The following is a 17,399-nucleotide window of genomic DNA, read 5'->3' as shown; positions in this document are numbered from 1 at the left end:
TGACTTGACTTGCTCCCATTGAAAAGGAGGAGCATAATTTAATATGAGGCAGTTCTCAATGCACAAAGGTCAAGAAGTAGCAGGGACAGAAAGGAACAGACCACAACTCAGATTGTGGACATTGTCGGCCTGATGCCAGGGAGAATAGCACCAGCAAGTCAGTGATCCTAGTGAGGCTAGCTAGCACCTATGCCTAAATATCTCTCTTCAGTTAAACAAGCTGGATTTTGAACACAGAGGGTGGCAATTCTGCGAGGCCAAGAATTGTCAACAAGTCGAAAACAAGACCTGCTTTGTATCATGAATTTCCGCCGCTGCAAACATTCAGGGCATTGCACTGCAGTGTTTGCTTTGCAAGTGTATCATCATTTTCCTCGGCTACCAGTGAAGCTCAACCGTTCACAAAATGATGCTCAAACAGGTATTCAACTGCAAAAACATTTTATTGCAATACACAGGATTGAATTCTGCTGCGCTCATTGCTGCCAGGCACATTGGACACACGGGGGGGGGACAGGCCAGTGCCAGAATACCTTCAATGTACATCATGAAATGGGTGAAGAAGCAATACCGAAAAGGCTCACCTGGACTCGGGGGAGTCACAACTTGTCCAGAGTTCCCGTCTCCAACTGTTTTAATTTAAAACATAAACAGAGGCCAACCCCAAAGAAAAACAAATGGCATGTTCTCATATAAAGCAAGCAATGAGGGCGGAGCAGAAAATACACATTCGCATAAAATCAAGGTGGAATTTCTTTGGGAACGCAAAAACTTTGGAGTAAACAACCACATTCGTCTTTGATTCATTGTCATTTTTTTTGGTGTCTGTTTTGCTCCCAGAAGAGTCAGTTCTGACAATAGGCCTTTTTGTTTTAGGCACGTTAATCGGATGCCATGAAAAGGAAGACAAAAGTGATGACAGAACTGCTCTCATAGGTGGTCTATAAGCCAATGACATAAAAAGGTGATTTCAAAGGCCACTGAGTTACTAGAAAAAAAAGGCAAAACTTTAAGGGTTTATGACACCCTGAAATTTGAGATCTAGTCTTGTATTAAAAAAAAACAGTATTAAGATGAAACCATTTCACAGTGGTAATGATTGGAAAAGCTGATGATTGTACGTTTAAGGTTAATTGGGTGGGGGCGGTTTGGGAGGCTGAAAGTGCAATGAGTTGAGGACAACAGATCAGTCCTTGTTTGCTTTAAAAAAAAAAAAAAAAAAAACAATCTTGATCTTTTCATGTACATGTGAGACAACCATGAGGGGCGGTGGGCGTTGGAATGAAAGGAGATGTATGGAGGAGCAGACAAAACAAGGAGAGGAGACCCTCACTATGAAAAAAGGCGGGGTCAACAGATCAGTAGAACACTACACTGGACTTTCCTCCTGGGGGGTTGAGGACCCTGTTGTGAGAGCGGGGCCTGGGTCCCAGGTGAGGCTCGTGATTCTTCATGTCCTCAGTGGGCGGAGCGGACGGGGAGCACGAGGAGGGGGCAGGCTCCGGGGTAGCAGGAGCAACAGTCGGCTCCTCCTGAGCTGGCACGACGACTGGTGTGGCAATTTGCTCTTTCACTTCAGGCTGGCTGACTATGACTTCGGGCTGGATGACTTTGACCTCAGTTGCTGTATATCGAAAAAAAAATCCATTGTGAAAATGGTCGAAAAAGAAGCAACGCTATCTAAAGACATCTTTGTGGAAGTACGTTTGTGCTGATAGAATTGCAACAGTTTTTAAACTGGCTGAGGTATTACAGGAAGGAAGCAAACAGTAACACTTAAGTATCAATAGGCAGCACTAGCAAAGCATAGATCCGTTTTATAATTTGCAATACGATTAAATAAAAAAAACTTCCATCTGGCAATACCAGGAGTTCTACTTGAAATAGTGATTTCTCCCGGTAAGGACTTCAAGCAGTACTTCCCAGCTGAAAAAGATCCAGGAACTGACAAGGCATGGATTCTCTAACCTTTACCCATTTGTTACCAAACCAGATGAGGTCTCAAATGGATAATAAAAGTATGTTTGAGACACCCGACATTGCATCCCCGTCAAACTGAGGGCCCCCTTAAACAGGCCACAAAAAAAATGCTCAAGCGTTGACTGGTCCGTGATGATGAACAGGTTAAGGACCCCGGCCTTAATGTACAAGTGGCTCAATAATAATAGAGCTATACTGATGAGCTCAGAGAGGACTTGAGACATTATGAATCCCACTTGAGTTCTCGGCAGGACGTGCCCACTTCCGTGATTGGCTGCTGCACAGAGGCAAGGGCTGCCCAGAAATACAATGGGAATGTGTTCATAATACTCAATGAACAATGTGTACCCAACTAGCTGTCTTATGCTGCCCCCAGGTGGCCAAGGTAGGCAAACCAGATGAAAAAGCTGTTACATCAGGTTTTTTTTTTGTTTTTGTTTTTGCAAGATGCTCACCTGGTGATTCGGGTTCAGGTCCTACAGTTAGATTGTCCTGTAATAAACACACACACAATCGTGACCAATTGGCAATATCAAACTCTTGACAAAGGAAATCTGCAAAACTGCATTAGGACATCATGCTTCAATGCCGAGCGTTGCTTCAAAAGTTGGTCGTGTTTAGTTGAATAGACTTCACCTTTGGCTTATTTGGATGACTTCGGCTTGGGCTGTGAACATCTGCACTATCCCCTGACACAAATATGTTGTTGGTTGGTCCACCTGGAGGAAGGGGTCTCTGTGGTTGGACTGGAGGTTCAGGTTCCCCAAATATTCCACTGCTCTTCCCACCTACATGACACCATATGTGTGTTATGTCACGGATTAACAATCATGCTTTGTTCTTTTTTTTCCTCCTCAATGTGCTGTCCATTATACACGACCACCGCCATATGATCCAGTCATTGTTGACTTTTTATTTGATATGACTAATATGACTTCTAAAGCATTATAATTTTGGGTCACACCTTGCAGTCTCATACTGATGACTCACCACTCAAAAATAGCATGCTTAACACGGAAATGCTGAGAAAGAGGCAGTTTACGTTCATGGGGAGAACAGTAGAAACGTCTATGCAGAGGTTATCACATGACAGTAACAGTTTTCACACACTACCTCTTTCCCACATCCATTACACGACTGTCCCACCTGGAGGGTTGGAGCGCCTGGGTGCAGTCTGGGTCTCCTCTGGTGAGGCAAAAACATTGGAAGCCATCTTATTTGGTCGTCTAGATTGGGGGGACTCTTCTTCGTAGCCTCCAAATAGATTACTGGAGCCACCACCAGGAGGTCGCAGCACCCTGCAGAGAAGAGGCAAGTCTTAGCCCCACTTTAATAGTTATTAGGTTTGCAATCCCATTAAATGAAGTCTATCCTCTTTAATGTAGAACCTAAATATATGCATGCCTTAACTTAAATGTTGTAAATCTCTTGTATGCCAAACTCTTGTATAACCACTGCAGAGTTCACGCTGGCAAACATGATCATATGGCCGGGAAAGGGCGCCATGTAGCTACAAAAACTGACAAGACTTTCTCAAGTTACCAGAGACTAACACACGATTTAACAAGGAAGATTCCATGATAGACAGCAACACTGACCAACATGAATGGATTTTAAGATTCACTCGGATAATTACGTATATCATGAACGTGAACAATGTAGCAGAGTAGCATGGAAGCTAGCACAAAGACCCAGAGTAGCTTCACACTTCCGCGGCCGCAGCAGACAACGCCTGCCCGCCTAGCATCAATGCTAATTCTCAACATGTATTCACCTTGGTGACTTTTAACACGCCTGCTATAGCTGAACCAAACAAGCAAACGTTTTCAGCAAGGCCGCTACTGTCATATTTGAAAGAGAAAACCGACACCAGAAGCTACGACGTGTTATGTTCACATGACATGGGATAGTCGAGCCTCCCAAAGCTTCAGATTATCTTTAACTATCGTATTAATTATTCACCTCGAGCTCGGTTTGGACCCAGTGTCCAACCCTTGAAACATGTTCGTCGAAGTCATCGCGGATTCTGTTAGGAGCCTTCAAGTTTCCAAAGACAACTTCGTCACTGCCAACTGGACGACTTGTGGGTTCCTCCTTAGTCTTGTCTGCCCCCACCCAAACTCCTTTGCGAAGAGTGTCAGTTAGCTCAAGAGTGACACCGAACGATATAAACGGTCAGTTGCCGAACGGCTGTGATGATGCGCTTGTTTTGAACCACTGCATAGCCCGCTATGACGATCTTTGAAACTTATGTTGACATAAGTGAGTGCAAATATAAAGGCCTGTTTTTAAATGTTGTAAATAAAACAAGTGGAATAATAAAACAAGTCAAGGCATTTTTTCCAGAAAAAAAATATTCAAACAACTACTACACAGTACATATGTGTAATAAATTTAACTCTTTTACATTTTTATTTTAGATAAAATAAACGCATCATCTCGACTCTTGGCTGTTACGCAGTCTTTACTGGGGCGTGACACTTCGCCATAGCGTTGAATGTCGTAGATGACTCTCTTAAATTGTAGTCAAATAAAATTATACAAGACATAATTTAACGGTTTGTGCGACCTAGTTCTTTAAAAACAGGAAACTTTACATGACACGACAGGAAAAGAAATACAATTGGTCCACCGCCTAACATTTCTGATTACTTATTGGTACACCTTTACGTCAGTCAAATTTTAACCGCGCTCCTCGTGGATTTCCAAACCAATCAGAGGATTTGTTTTCGAGTTGTAGTGGGCGTGCCGAGGCGCGTGGAGGATCCAGCCACATGAACTGTCACCCGGAGTCAAGTGGGAGGCTAGCCGCAACGGCGCAAGGCTAGCCTGGATCTTGGATGGAAACGTCACATTTGGAGCTTCTCTGCAGGTAGAGATCACAAGATTTATTATTGTAACGGCAAGTGAATTAACGGACTTATTTAAGGAACCGTTTTACGCTCATGGATGTTGTGGCGGCATGTTACGCGGTTGTAACGCTAGCTGCTTGTGATAGCAATTTTGCTAGGAATCGTGTTCTGAATGAGGACTACTGTAGTATACTTGCAAATAGTCTCATTAATGTAAATGGCCACTGAACTGTCTTTTTTAAATACTGTCTCGTTTGTTTACTCTCCTATCAACGATCACTGCTATTGAACTACGAGGTTACTTGGATTCACGAGATCGTATTGCTGTATCTTGTTAATACGTTAAGTAAGACTGTTATATTTAAAGTGTGGAGTCATAAAGAGCGTGTCATTGAACAAAACATTATGGTCCATGTGTTTTCCACGTTGATTCCACAATTACCCTAAGTGCTAATGGAGTTGTAAGATAGAAGTTGAACATTTTTGTCCCCCAAATTAAATAGATGTTTAGAGAGTGATGTCATTTAGTAATTAACTTTCAAGTAATACGACAGGGATTTAGAAGCTCATGCAGTGATTTATCATTTTCAAACCATTCTCTGCTGGACAAATCTGCCTCTGTTATGTGTTATTGCGTTATTATCACCACCAAGATGTAATTGATCACCAACAAAACATCAACATCTCGGTTCAATAAAATAATGAGCTGGGGCTTTTGGAAAATTTTTACATTAAAACGCACTGTGAGAACTTCGTGACGTTTCTTTACCAATATAGAAATGTACATGGTTATTGGTGCTACCAAACAACATGATCGTTTTGTTTTCAACACATACACGGACATAATCGTGTCAACGGTGCAATCTGACATGGGATTGTGATCACCAAAGCCAAACAATTGCAGGATGCATGTGAAATAAATGTAATTTGTCGACTGCACGTTTTCAAACGGAGTGTGACGTAGAGGCGTGAGAAGTGCACTAAGGTTTATTAAAGTATTATCGTGGCAAATGAGCTCAAGTGACCGCACTTCTGAGGAATATTGTTCACGGCATGGAACAAATATGACGTTCCAGTTGCGGGTCGAAAAGTTTGATGAGTTTTTCTGTCGAAGTATTTAGTATTATTACTGATAGAGAACAGTGGAACTGCGCAGAGTTCGCTTCAGTCGAATCTGGACCACGACAGGGCAGCGGAGAGCAGCGAGCCGATGGCGGATTTATTATGCCCAATTTGATCGATTATAACCAATCGAACCGGTCGGACCCATGGTGAAGAGAAAGAAGACGTCGGCCACTTCCGAAGAGCGTGAAATTTGGTAAATTTGCGTTGAAAGAAACACTTTAAATAGAGGTCGAATGCACCGACGGGTTTCTCGTTGTCGTTTCTGCAGGGCGCCCAAGTGAAAAGCGCTCGCATTTGAATTTAGTTCGTAATCGACCTTTAATTTGGCAAATTTGAACGCACGGGAGGCTAGTAAACACCCCCAGCGGTTCCAAGAATGTGGCGGCGGTTAAGTTAAATTTATTTAAATGAATATATTTGGTGTTGTTTTGTCGGGACCGGAGAGGGGATTTGAAACAAACAGCGGCGGCCATGTTGAGAGACAGCAAACGTCGTGTTTAGAAGTTAATTTTGCTCATCGCCTTGCTCCTCATGTGTCTTTTTGGACTGTGTGCGTTGTGGCAGCATGACACCGGGCTCCAGGGAGGGGATCGGTGTCGACTGGACGGCGAATCCGTCCAGAAAAACCGACGGTTGCGACGAGGAGGAGAGCGGAGAGCAAGCAGCCGACGAGCTCAGTACAAAGGGAGACGAGCGAGTGGAAATTCTTAATCCAGCACCCGCTACTCTCAGCCCCGGTTCGGCTCAACCCGGACCGGGTTCCAGTCAGCAGACCCAGTCCTCGGTGGAGCCCAGCACCCCGTGTCACGACCAACATCATTTTCTCCGATCGAGCGTTCGACCTCCGAGCAAAAGGATCCGGAAGGACTCCATCGGCTCGACCATCAACGGCCATGGCGGGGCCAAATCCAAAGGTAATATCAAACAAGAATGCGGAGCAAGTGTTTATTATGTATTAAATCCATCCATTAACACCGGTTCTGAACATGCTCCGTTTTTAGCTGTGTCAAATTATTAACCCAAAACTTGCATTGTTTCCCCACTAGTTTTGAGTCGACAAGTTAGAGGGAGCCTGCCTATGTGTCGGGAAAGGCAGTTATTTCATCATAGATTTTACACTATCATTTCTACTAAAGCTAAAGGTGTCTATTGTGCTAGTCAACAGAAAGAGATAAAGGCAGAAAGGAGGTGTCTGTCTTTACAGTGTTGGCAAAATGTGGTGGCTAAAGCAATCCAAAAAAGAAAAAAATGTGACTAGGTTGCATACCGGACATGTAGATACACACTAAAGATAATTTTAAAGCTGTGTGTGTATTTTAATACAAAAATATACACAGCGTAACTACAGTATTGTGACCAGTATGTTTTTGCAATGATAGTTATGCATAAGTTTTGATTGCAAGTTTGACGGTAACATATTTGCACTATTTATATGGACATTTAGTCTATTGTATATTGTCTTATTTCTTGAGTGGCTGCGCAGAAGACTATTTTTAGGGATTGCCCAGGTGTCATTAATTGACCAAGGCATGTGCATTGATGCTATATTTATGCTCCTCTATTTTGAGAGGCGCATCAAGGTTAGTGTCTGAGGTGCACAACAAGCACGCAACTCCCTCCGTGTTTGTTTTGATGCCTTCTGGCACAATTATGGGGAAATTTGGCCACTGTATGAGTTGGCTTTGGACCTATGTGCCGGAAACTTGGCCAAAAATTCCAGTTTGCTTTTCATTTTATTCTGCCAGAACTAAATCCCAGTTTAAAAAAATCCCGGCAGGTTCTGTGCTTTTACAACCTCACACAAATAGTGTTCTGTTTATAGATTGGTTCCGAATTTGAATCTTGCCCAACTTGTCTGTGCATCACAGGGGCAGAGAATGGTTCCTCCTCACAGAATACAGTGGGACAGTCTGGACCAGTTCCTGGCTCTTCGGGAGGAGTCTCCAAGACCACCAAGGGGCAAGGACCCGCTGAGAAGGAGGAGCAAGCTGGTAATCAAAAGCGAGCCCGTCGGCAGTGGGAGTCTTGGAGCGCAGAGGATAAAAACAGCTTCTTCGAAGGGCTCTATGAGGTGGCAGGCGGAATTGGCATTTTATGTGCATTCAATTGGCCTTCTCCTATTTTTATTGAATATTTATATATATACAACCCTTTTACAGCATGGCAAGGATTTCGAAGCCATCCAGAACAACATTGCCATGAAGTACAAGAAGAGAGGCAAGCCAGCTAATATGGTGAAAAACAAGGAACAAGTCCGCCACTTTTACTACCGCACGTGGCACAAGATCTCCAAGCACATTGACTTTGCCAACGGTATGTTGACAGGTGTAATACTAAGCAGGGGCATGTTAGTTCAGTATTCATTAGGGAATTTTGGGCAGCATGAAAAGTGACTTTTTTGGTTTAGCTTAGACTTCTCTTTAAACTTATTGATTTAAATGTGTGGGCTTATAGCACCACCTCCTGCTTTGGCATGTGTTACTGTATTTGGGAGGAACATGCTTTCTTTTCTTTACCCTTATACATAAGGACATAGTCTACAATCAATGTTCTGTTGTCTTCATAACGACTTAGCAGACATTCATCTTGTGTTTACAAAGTAGAAAACATAAGTGCTCCAAAAATCAATTCTCGTGAATCGTTCGGGACGGGACTGCTTTGCATCCCTGTAAAGAACCTTCGTTATTACTGTCCCAATACCTTTGTCTTGTATACAGATTGGTCGTGCGTCACAAGTAGCATCTGTGTAGTGACTCGTGCATCCTCTCTCTCTCCTCAGTGTATACCCGAGTGCTGAAAAAGTCATCTCAGGAGCTGTATGGCCTCATCTGCTATGCTGAGCTCCGCAAGAAAGTTGGAGGGCGTAAGTCACGTTCTGCACACCAGAGAAACATGTTTTGAGCCTGTTTGTGGGGTCATGAGGGATGCAATTAAATATGGCATGCAAACAACCTGCTCTTACACACACACACACACACATACTTTTGGTCTATTGGGAAAGGTGCTCATCAGGACCACTGTTGTAAACAATTTTTTGACTTTGTATTTTGTCTCATGCAGTTATGGATGATAAGAACGTGGCAAAGCTGAATGAACTCATCCAGCAAGGGTAGGTTGCATTGCATTCTTGAATAGCGTAAATGAAAATGATGTCATCTTATCTTCATAGACACATAGTACAGTTTTACTTGCACGCTTTTGTTTTTTTTTTCCCCCAAAAATCCAGTTGGTTGATGAAAGATGGAACGCTCGTGAAGGGAAAGTTGTTTTTATAACAGTATTTAAGTGCTCAAAAATCTTTTTCATTTTTAGTAGATGACATTTCTATCTTATTTTTGGAACTTGGTTGTTTTGTTTAACTTCAACAGACGTATACAGTGCCCAAAACGTGGCCCGTGTTTGCAAATTGTGGAAAAGATTTATCATTTCAGTCAAGGTAGTTGCTGACTAAGTTATTTCTCCTTGACTCTCATCACTCTTCCATCTGTGTGATCAGGGCCACCACTGTGCGCTCCAAAGGGAGGAACTTGAGAATTAAAGCACCTATGTGCCGCGCGCTGAAGAAACTTTGCGACCCAGATGGTGAGCATGCAAACTTACACGCACAAGTACTGGAGAAAATGCTTAGTAAAGAAACAACGCCGCTGAAAATGCAAAGTGTGACAATAATGAGGCAGAGGATTTTGTTGGGGGCGGGTTTTTTGGCAATAACAATAGCAATGAGGGGGCTGGCGGTGTTTCCATAGTAACAACACACGAAGAAGCGTGTAGGTGATTGTAATGACTTGCCAAATGATGAAAAGAACTCACAAATGTCGGCGTACTTTGTGACTTCGTGCAGGAGTAAGTGACGAGGAAGACCAGAAGCCGGTGCGTTTACCTCTGAAGGTGGCGGTGGAGCTTCAACCACGCAGCAACTATTCCTGGGCCCGTGTTCAGAGTCTTGCGCACAACCCTCGCCTCAGGTCAGCAACTCAGACTAAGGCAGAGGTCCACACATATCGTCGGTCGGTGCAGATAACACAATCTATTCCAATCTATTGCTGTCTGTTTGGATATCGTATATATTTTCTACGTGAGAAATAATGAAAAAATACATTTACAGGGAAATTAGTCAAGTCACATTATCATTGTCTTTCTCTTTTCATTTAGGGTTTCTTCAAAACGTTTTCTGACGTTTTAGGTTAAATGGTAATCTAAATGTAGACATTCTGTTTAATTTTAGCAAATGCGGTTGATATTTAGGATCCAAAACTCTCTATTTCTAAATTGATTTTTTTTTTTTTTGTACCAGGATGGTAGTGGAGCTTCACAGAAAGGTTTCCAGCCTCATTGAGTACCTGAAACAGAAGTGGACCTATCACGACCAGAGAATTGTATCCGTCAATACTTTTGTTTGATCATGAAGACTTTTGGATTTTCTATGCGATAACAGATGTTGTTTCGGGAATTTGCTCCGCATCTCTCTGCAATGTTATTATGTACAGGATATTTCCTTAAGTCTGCACTTTTAGATAAAAAGTCTGATGGAAAGGGAAGCTTTGGAGGGGACTCAGTCTAATTCCACTTCTCCAAACGATGCCCCCCCGCCTGAGGAGCTTTTCCTTTTCCCGGCCGAAAGCAGCTCGCTGACCACGCTACCCGGCGTGGCTCGCGTGGTCCACTCCAAGGCCTCGTGCACCGTACACTGGCAAGAAAGCGGCAAGGCCCGGCCCAACGCCAAAGAGCTCCCCGCCGCCCAGATTTTGGGCATACACACAGCTCCAGCTTCAAGGACCAGCGCCAAAAGCGGACGAGGAAACGCAGCGTCGACTTCTTCGGCGACCCCACAGATCGAAACGTGTCATTCGGAGCTCCCCAACGTTGAGACGTCACCCGACGGTTCTGCCAAGGTGGGGGAGAAGAGTCCGTGTCTTTCTGCACTTCATAAGGAGGAGGCGACTGAGGGAGGACTTGTTGAGGGGAGCAAAACCTGCACTGCTAGTGTGGAATCCAGTGGAAGCCAAGCATGGACAGATGCGTCATGCGGCGCTGCAGAGAGCTCGCTGGCACAGTCCAAGGAGGAGCTGAGCGCGAGCTCCTCCTCCTCGGACGCCATCCCAACCGCTCCGGCCAAGCTCCCCACGGTCGGCCCGGAGGAGGGAGCGCCGCAGAATCCGACCCCCGCAGCCAAAGAGCGAACTGTGGAACAGATCAGAGGGGAAGGCTGGAACATCCGCGACGCGGAGAACGTCACGCTGGCGGAGTTGTACTTAATGTTCGGGAAGCCTGGCAAGCTGCAGCTGGAGTACGAGTGGCAGGCCATCTCTCACCCTCGTGAAAAAGGCCAAGCGCTATCGCAGCACAGACCGTACGGGAAACAGCGGGTACTACGCTGTCTGCTAAGACTGGTCACCACGGAGGTCAACCCGAAGCCTTTGGTAGGCATTTCTTGGTTCTTTACACACATCTCCTATCTAAACATGTTATCTTACTGATTGAATCTGAAAAATGATGTACCAAAAGTCTGGGATCTTCGCATTTACGCTGAGCTGCCCCCCTTGAGATCCAGTTCTCTAAGTCAGCAGTTGTCATTTGGTAGTTTATGACTTTTAACAGGATTTCAGCAAATCCAATTCAGTGCTTTTAAAATTTAAGAGCAAATTAATTGGAACAAGTTCATATGGATTCACAGCACTTTTATTTATTTATTTTTTTTAATCCCTAAATGCTTTGCACTGCTTTCCGGTTATTTGGCTGGAAAAAAAAAAACTTATCTATGAGCTATTTTGCATTTTGTCCACAATAGGACTCAGAATTTTTAATTTCTGGTTCCCAACCCTAAACCAAGTCCTGACAGATGAGCAACCGCTGCCCCAGTTACAACAAAAACAATAAACATACCTTATCTCATCAACATACTGTAAAACCTCAACGATCAGATAATCGCGCGCGCTTACCTTTTGAATGTTGAGAAGAACGTCGCCATCTTTCTCCAAGTGCAGCATTGTTTGATGCTTCTTGCCATGCATTCTCCTCCAGGCTCCAGAGCTTTGTTCCACGGCCACGTCTCCCCTCAAGACCCCTCAGGAGGATCAAAACCAAGCCCTCACGCCTCCAGGAAAAGGTCCCATGGCAGGGGTCCGTAGCCCGAGTTTTGGCCGGCAGCCGGCCGCTGTTCGAGGCGCAAAGTTACACCTGCCAAACGCTGGAGGCCCAGGTACCAGCAGAACAAAAAGTCTCACTGGGTTTCATGTTTTTAAGAGTCCAAGGCATTCAATTTCAAGTGTCAGGCTAAAGGATGAAACGAAGGCGTCGTCGTCATCTTACCTCCCTCCCCAGGTGCACGCAACCTTCCCCGCTCTCTGCTGGGCTCAACAGGAGGAGCATCGAGTGACTCTGAAGGCAACGTGTTTGCGGTACCCACCACCCTCCCCCCAAACAGTTCCCGCCACAGTCGAATGTTCTCCCCCAATAAGGAGGCCGAGCTGGCCTTGAGGCAGCAGCTGGACTCCATCAGTGTAAGACGCCGCGGAAGATTCGAATCGTCATGCGGGAATATTGATCGCGATTCGTTGGTTTTCATAGATGCAGTCAGATCTTTTCCTCTCGAGACCAAGGAAACCTCGAAACAAACTCCGGAAACCTCTCGTCGTCCAGGTGAGGTTGTTTGCGGCGCCGATGTTGATCTAACGTAACCCACCGGCGGAGATGATTGTTTTTTTTTTCGTCTATAGCGAACTCTTCTGCCGCGAACGACAGGGGACACTTCGCAACATTTCTGCTCCGTTTCCATTCTCTCCAACTCAGCTGCCACAGGTACAACCAATCACAACTCGGCGCCTTTGTAGCTTTGGTTATGCGGCGTTGTTTGCTAACATTTTAAAAAATATATAATTTATGGCATGTATAACCTGTTTAGAAGTCTAGGGTACTTGGAAAATGTGTTTAAAAATTCTCAATTCCATAGATTAGGTCACAGGCCCTGGGATTTTTTTGTCCCCAAATTTTTAATATATTAATAAAAATAATATTGTGCCAGAGAAGTGAAAATGATCACCAAACGGCTAGTGTAAGCTATAGTAACACACATATATATATATATAGCACATATTAGCATGCCATGTCATTTTCAGTTGACAACAAGATGGACAAAAACTGGATTTTGCTGCTTAATTAATCTTCCAAAATTCATTCAATCCCCATGACATATTTTGAAATCCAGACATTCAATCTCCAAGAAACTTACTGTATTTTTTTCCCAACTGTCGCTCGCAAAAAGGGTCTGAAAATGGCTGCCACTAAATGAATTAAGTCATCTATTGCTTTGGGTAAACACTGAATAATCGATTACATAATAAAGTACTGAAGTATGTCAAAGTTACCTAAATAATCGATTTTTTTCGGACTTAATTACCTAAATGTATTACTTTAGTACCTAATTCATTCAACCTATAGCCAAAATGTCCCAATAGCTAATATTTGCAGATTACTTATGTTTATATACTCTAATCATTTACAGCAGTTGCATACAGCTTGTACACTGGTGTCATTGTTTTTTTTACACATTACTACATAATACCATAAACTCATATCCTTATATATATCATAAACGTTGTTGATAAGGTAATTTTGTGAATGTTATTCAAAATAAAGGAAATTGGAATGGTTGATTAGATAAGTTGTGCAAAATTTGATCCGAATGTCACGACCTAAAGTCACAAAACGATGATAAAATTCAAAGTGCAACGTCAATAAAATAAGCGTAAATGTGTTATGACACCCATTCAACCGAGTTTTTTTTTCTCTCAAGCATATTCTGGGCTAGCCTGTAAATAATACAAAAAATACATAATTGACATGTATTGGGAGGGAAACAAATGATTAAATTAATCTGCTGTCTTTATTTTTTAAATGTCAAAAACTGATATCTGCCTAAAAAAATAATAATCAGGTCCTAGATTACTATTGTAAATATTTAATTTTTGACCTCCTAACAGCAGTGAGTCTCACTTTTTAATCACAGACTGGATCCTAATCATACAATTATTGTTTGCTCTTTCACTTCCTGTTTTTTGGCCTCAGGAACCGGATCTTTCCGGCCAATTCAAACCCGCCTTGCCCCCGCCTCCCTCCCTCTACCGTCCAAAGCCGCTTCCTCCGTTGCCTCCGGCTCTGCAGTAGCCAGCCAGCTCTCCAGTACGTTTTTTTTTTTTTTTTTTTAACGGTTTAAAAGTATATTAATTTTGAGTGCTATCAGGTTTGAATGAACCTGAATTGCCACAACATAATATTGCTTCTCAAGTCTGTTTGTTGTTTTTTTTTTTTATCCAATCAGCCAAAGTCTCCTGCAAGGTTCTGAGCGATTGTTTTTATTTTCAGGTGCAATTGACCTTGCAGCTAAGACCGCAGGCATCATTCCGGGAAGTCCTCGCCGGGAGCCGGATTCTCCGGCGCCGATCGCCCCCGTGTCAATCGTTGATCCTGATCCAGACCCTGAGCTCCTCCAGCACAATGTGTCAGAGGTCAGAAAAATGTGCATGCATACTTACTAGTACTCTACAATTGAGACCGAGCTTTACGAATGTGTTCACTTTAACACTACAAAGATCCTCATTGGCTAATATTACCGTGTTTTTATTTATCCCCATTTCGCATGAAATCTTTAATCTGATTGGTTAAGGAAACGGCCTTCACCAATAGGTTCGTTGCATCAGAAACGGACGAGTACAATTTCAAACGTAATCATTTATGTTGTAAACGTCAGTCGGTGCAAAAACCAAACATGGCGCTCCATCCGCAGAACGGTGTGCCTCCTCCATCTCCTGGAGCGACAGGGGGCGGAGACTCGCTCCTTTCCCCGCCAAGCGTGGCTTCGTTACTGGACATCTCCCTGCCCGGTCCTCCCGAGGAAGCCATGACCCCAGGAGAGAATCAAACGCACATCAGCGACTCCATCATCGAGCTCGCCATCAATTCTGCCCACTATGGTGCGCGAACATGGAGAAGTGACCTCGAATAAAGACGGCGGTAGCCAATTGAAGCGTTGCGTGAATAATTTGACGGCTGTGATGATGCAGGCGAGGAGGCGGCGCTCTCCCCGGCTAAACTGAGTAACAGCGACGGCTCCAAACTGCTGGCCTCGTCTCCCTCGCTCAGCCCGTCCCGGGGATGGATTCCTTCTCCTAGCCACGACCCGCAGTGGTATCCCAGTGACTCATCCGACTCCACGCTGGGTTGCCTCCTCTGTGAGTCTTGTTTGTGTAGTATTCTCTCATGGGAGATTTTCAAATGGTTGAAAACCACTGTTGTGAAGAAAAACGTTTTTCTTTTTTTTTTCTTTTTTCTTTTCGATGCCATGTCTTTCCAGCCAGCATGGTGTCTTCTGATAAGGGCAGGCGGAGCACCCTCACCCCCTCGGGCCCCTCCAGTGGCACAGTGTTGCTGGGTCCCAGCCTGCTTGACTGCAACTCCCATGATTCCTTTCAGTCACGAGGGCTTCCTGATGTGGCAGAGGTGCGTTTTTTGCTCTAAATTTCTCATGGTGGGGCAGGTGTGACAGGGCCGAATAAGCAATGAATGCTTAGGAAAATAACACTTTGGATTCCACTACAATCCAATTCCAATACAATCCGTGTGGCTTTATCACGCATTTAAATATCACGCTGCACCTACAGATGGACTCTCAGCTTGCCTGCATGATGAGCGAGAGCAGCGTGGACTACATCGCGCGCTTCAACGACCTGGCTCAGGAGCTCGCCGTGGCCGAGCCCTCCATTCCGCCACCCTGAAGGGGAGGCGGAACGCCATCTGGACAAGCCCGTTCTACCTGCTACAAATCGAGCAAAGGCGACTGCGGAAACAGACCGATATCAAAAGCCATCCTCGCCCCGTTTTTTTTTTCAAGTGCAATAATTACACGGTGACGGCCAGATTGTTCAAAGACACGTTAAAAGACTCTTAACGTTTACAAAACAAAACCTCATGTACAGGAGAGTACTCTGCCATATCAACAAAAATGTCACTGATGCTTTGTCTTTTCCTGCTTTTATGTTTGTCCCCTAAAATGTGCAGAGACACCAAAATGTGCAGCTATACTTGCTCACAAAAAAAGTTAATATTTCGCTTTTTTGGGTGAAACTACACGATGAATGGAAAATGTGCTGAGGTTGACTTAATTGCACCTTTAATCTTTTGCATGCATGTCCACCTGTTAAGTTTCCAGTACTAACAGTTGGTCATGAGCACTGAAGTTCAGCAGAGGTCAATCCGTGTTGTATGAGAAAGTTCACCCAAAAGTTGAATATCCTTTACGTTTTTGTGAGTAGGGTATACGTCCTCACGAAAGGTGCTTGATAAAATTCAACACTAGAATCTCTGATCATGCCCTCACTGACGTCGGCCTTGTATTTTACATTCATTTCATCTGCATCCGTTCCATTTGATCAATTCAGTGAACATGTATGGCGTGAGTTTTTTTTTTCTTTTTATTGGCAGTGTGCAAAATGGCAGCTTTGATTAGTTTTTAAAAAAAGCATCAATATCAACTTACTGACTTTTTTATATTTGGTGCTGAAATGATGTTTAAAATGTGTAAATATCCGGCTGCGACTAATGGTATCTAATGAGAAGAATGAATCGACTGATTAAAAGAGCAGTTATGCATTCTCTAGCTTCTCATTTAAAACCTTTTAATTTAATCCAATCCGTGCGTATTCATTTTAAACCATAACTGTATTTTTTTATTGAACAGTAATGCTAATTTAATAAAAAACGAATATAATCAACTTATTTACGTTTCATGACATAACGCTGAACTCGGTTGTGTTGCGCGCATTTGAAATGTTGACTGATATGGAAAGTGAACGCTTGTGCCAAAGTCACTACATAGCTAATGCAGCGTTTAACCTCAGGCTGCTTTTTATATGGTGATGTTATGAGGTCCAATTTTGGTGCTCAGTCATTTTCCTGCAAATGCACACATCTCAACAAGCCACTATCATCGCATCAAGTGGTTTATTTAAACCAGCATCATCCCAGTGTCACTTTGGAGTTGAAATTGATTGGATTTGAAAAATCCAGTTTACATGGAATGTGTGGAGAAAAGGAATATGACAAAGCACCATGCTATGTATCAATTTCAAATGAAACTTTTTTTTCCCTAAAAAAAAGAACTGATTTTAAATTTCAAACCTGGGATGTTTTATTTGTTGTACAAACAGTGGTTCCCGTATTTACTGCGCTTTTTTTGTATCATAATGTAAATTGTTATTTGGAATATTTATTGTTAACATTTCTAAAACGTGGTTCTCTTTAACTTAATATCTAAAAAATGGAACGACCTGTTTAAAATTTCCATTTGTACAAGGTGTTTATATTCTGTGCATAAAGTTCGCTATGAAAATCTTTTTGAATTTGTGTCTTTTTTATATGGGCCCGCTACATTTTCAGAAATGCAGCTGT

General features: G+C 43.4%; 2 protein-coding genes and 1 long non-coding RNA gene across 6 annotated transcripts; 1 reads left to right on the top strand and 2 right to left on the bottom strand.

Moving 5' to 3' along the window:
* Window positions 1-424: 424 nt before the first annotated feature.
* Window positions 425-4,146, bottom strand: jpt2 (Jupiter microtubule associated homolog 2). Its single transcript, XM_088438079.1, has 5 exons — window positions 3,943-4,146; window positions 3,127-3,278; window positions 2,617-2,768; window positions 2,436-2,472; window positions 425-1,624 (listed from the first exon to the last, which is right to left on the bottom strand). Exons 1-5 carry the CDS (start codon window positions 3,996-3,998, stop codon window positions 1,359-1,361), a joined length of 663 nt encoding a protein of 220 aa, XP_088294205.1. The 5' UTR covers window positions 3,999-4,146; the 3' UTR covers window positions 425-1,358.
* Window positions 4,147-4,710: 564 nt separating this feature from the next.
* LOC148410885 (uncharacterized) lies at window positions 4,711-11,699 on the bottom strand. Of its 3 annotated transcripts, XR_015868214.1 has the most exons (5): window positions 10,930-11,699; window positions 10,249-10,841; window positions 9,768-9,936; window positions 8,658-8,832; window positions 4,711-4,846 (listed from the first exon to the last, which is right to left on the bottom strand). It is a non-coding gene; the product is annotated as an uncharacterized LOC148410885 (long non-coding RNA). The 3 variants fall into 3 exon arrangements; XR_015868212.1 differs by lacking the exon at window positions 4,711-4,846 and having other exon boundaries at window positions 7,793-8,832; XR_015868213.1 differs by lacking the exon at window positions 4,711-4,846 and having other exon boundaries at window positions 7,793-8,832; window positions 9,838-9,936.
* cramp1 (cramped chromatin regulator 1) lies at window positions 4,779-17,336 on the top strand. 2 transcript variants are annotated; one of them, XM_088437352.1, is made up of 20 exons: window positions 4,779-4,852; window positions 6,522-6,871; window positions 7,826-8,028; window positions 8,117-8,270; window positions 8,737-8,820; window positions 9,018-9,066; window positions 9,454-9,539; window positions 9,799-9,922; window positions 10,252-10,333; window positions 10,472-11,377; window positions 11,979-12,156; window positions 12,279-12,457; window positions 12,525-12,596; window positions 12,674-12,755; window positions 14,022-14,135; window positions 14,319-14,461; window positions 14,740-14,926; window positions 15,017-15,184; window positions 15,307-15,452; window positions 15,614-17,336. In XM_088437352.1, the coding sequence occupies exons 1-20, from the start codon at window positions 4,821-4,823 to the stop codon at window positions 15,725-15,727; spliced, it is 3,453 nt and encodes a 1,150-aa protein (XP_088293478.1). In that variant the 5' UTR covers window positions 4,779-4,820; the 3' UTR covers window positions 15,728-17,336. The 2 variants fall into 2 exon arrangements, with proteins under 2 accessions (XP_088293478.1, XP_088293477.1); XM_088437351.1 differs by lacking the exon at window positions 4,779-4,852 and adding an exon at window positions 5,955-6,150.
* Window positions 17,337-17,399: the final 63 nt, after the last annotated feature.

The sequence above is a fragment of the Hippichthys cyanospilos genome, chromosome 16, assembly GCF_059441005.1.
Source record: "Hippichthys cyanospilos isolate Australia breed blue-spotted pipefish chromosome 16, RoL_Hcya_1.0, whole genome shotgun sequence".
Classification (NCBI taxonomy): domain Eukaryota; kingdom Metazoa; phylum Chordata; class Actinopteri; order Syngnathiformes; family Syngnathidae; genus Hippichthys; species Hippichthys cyanospilos.
This window is presented reverse-complemented; position numbering and strand designations above follow the sequence as displayed.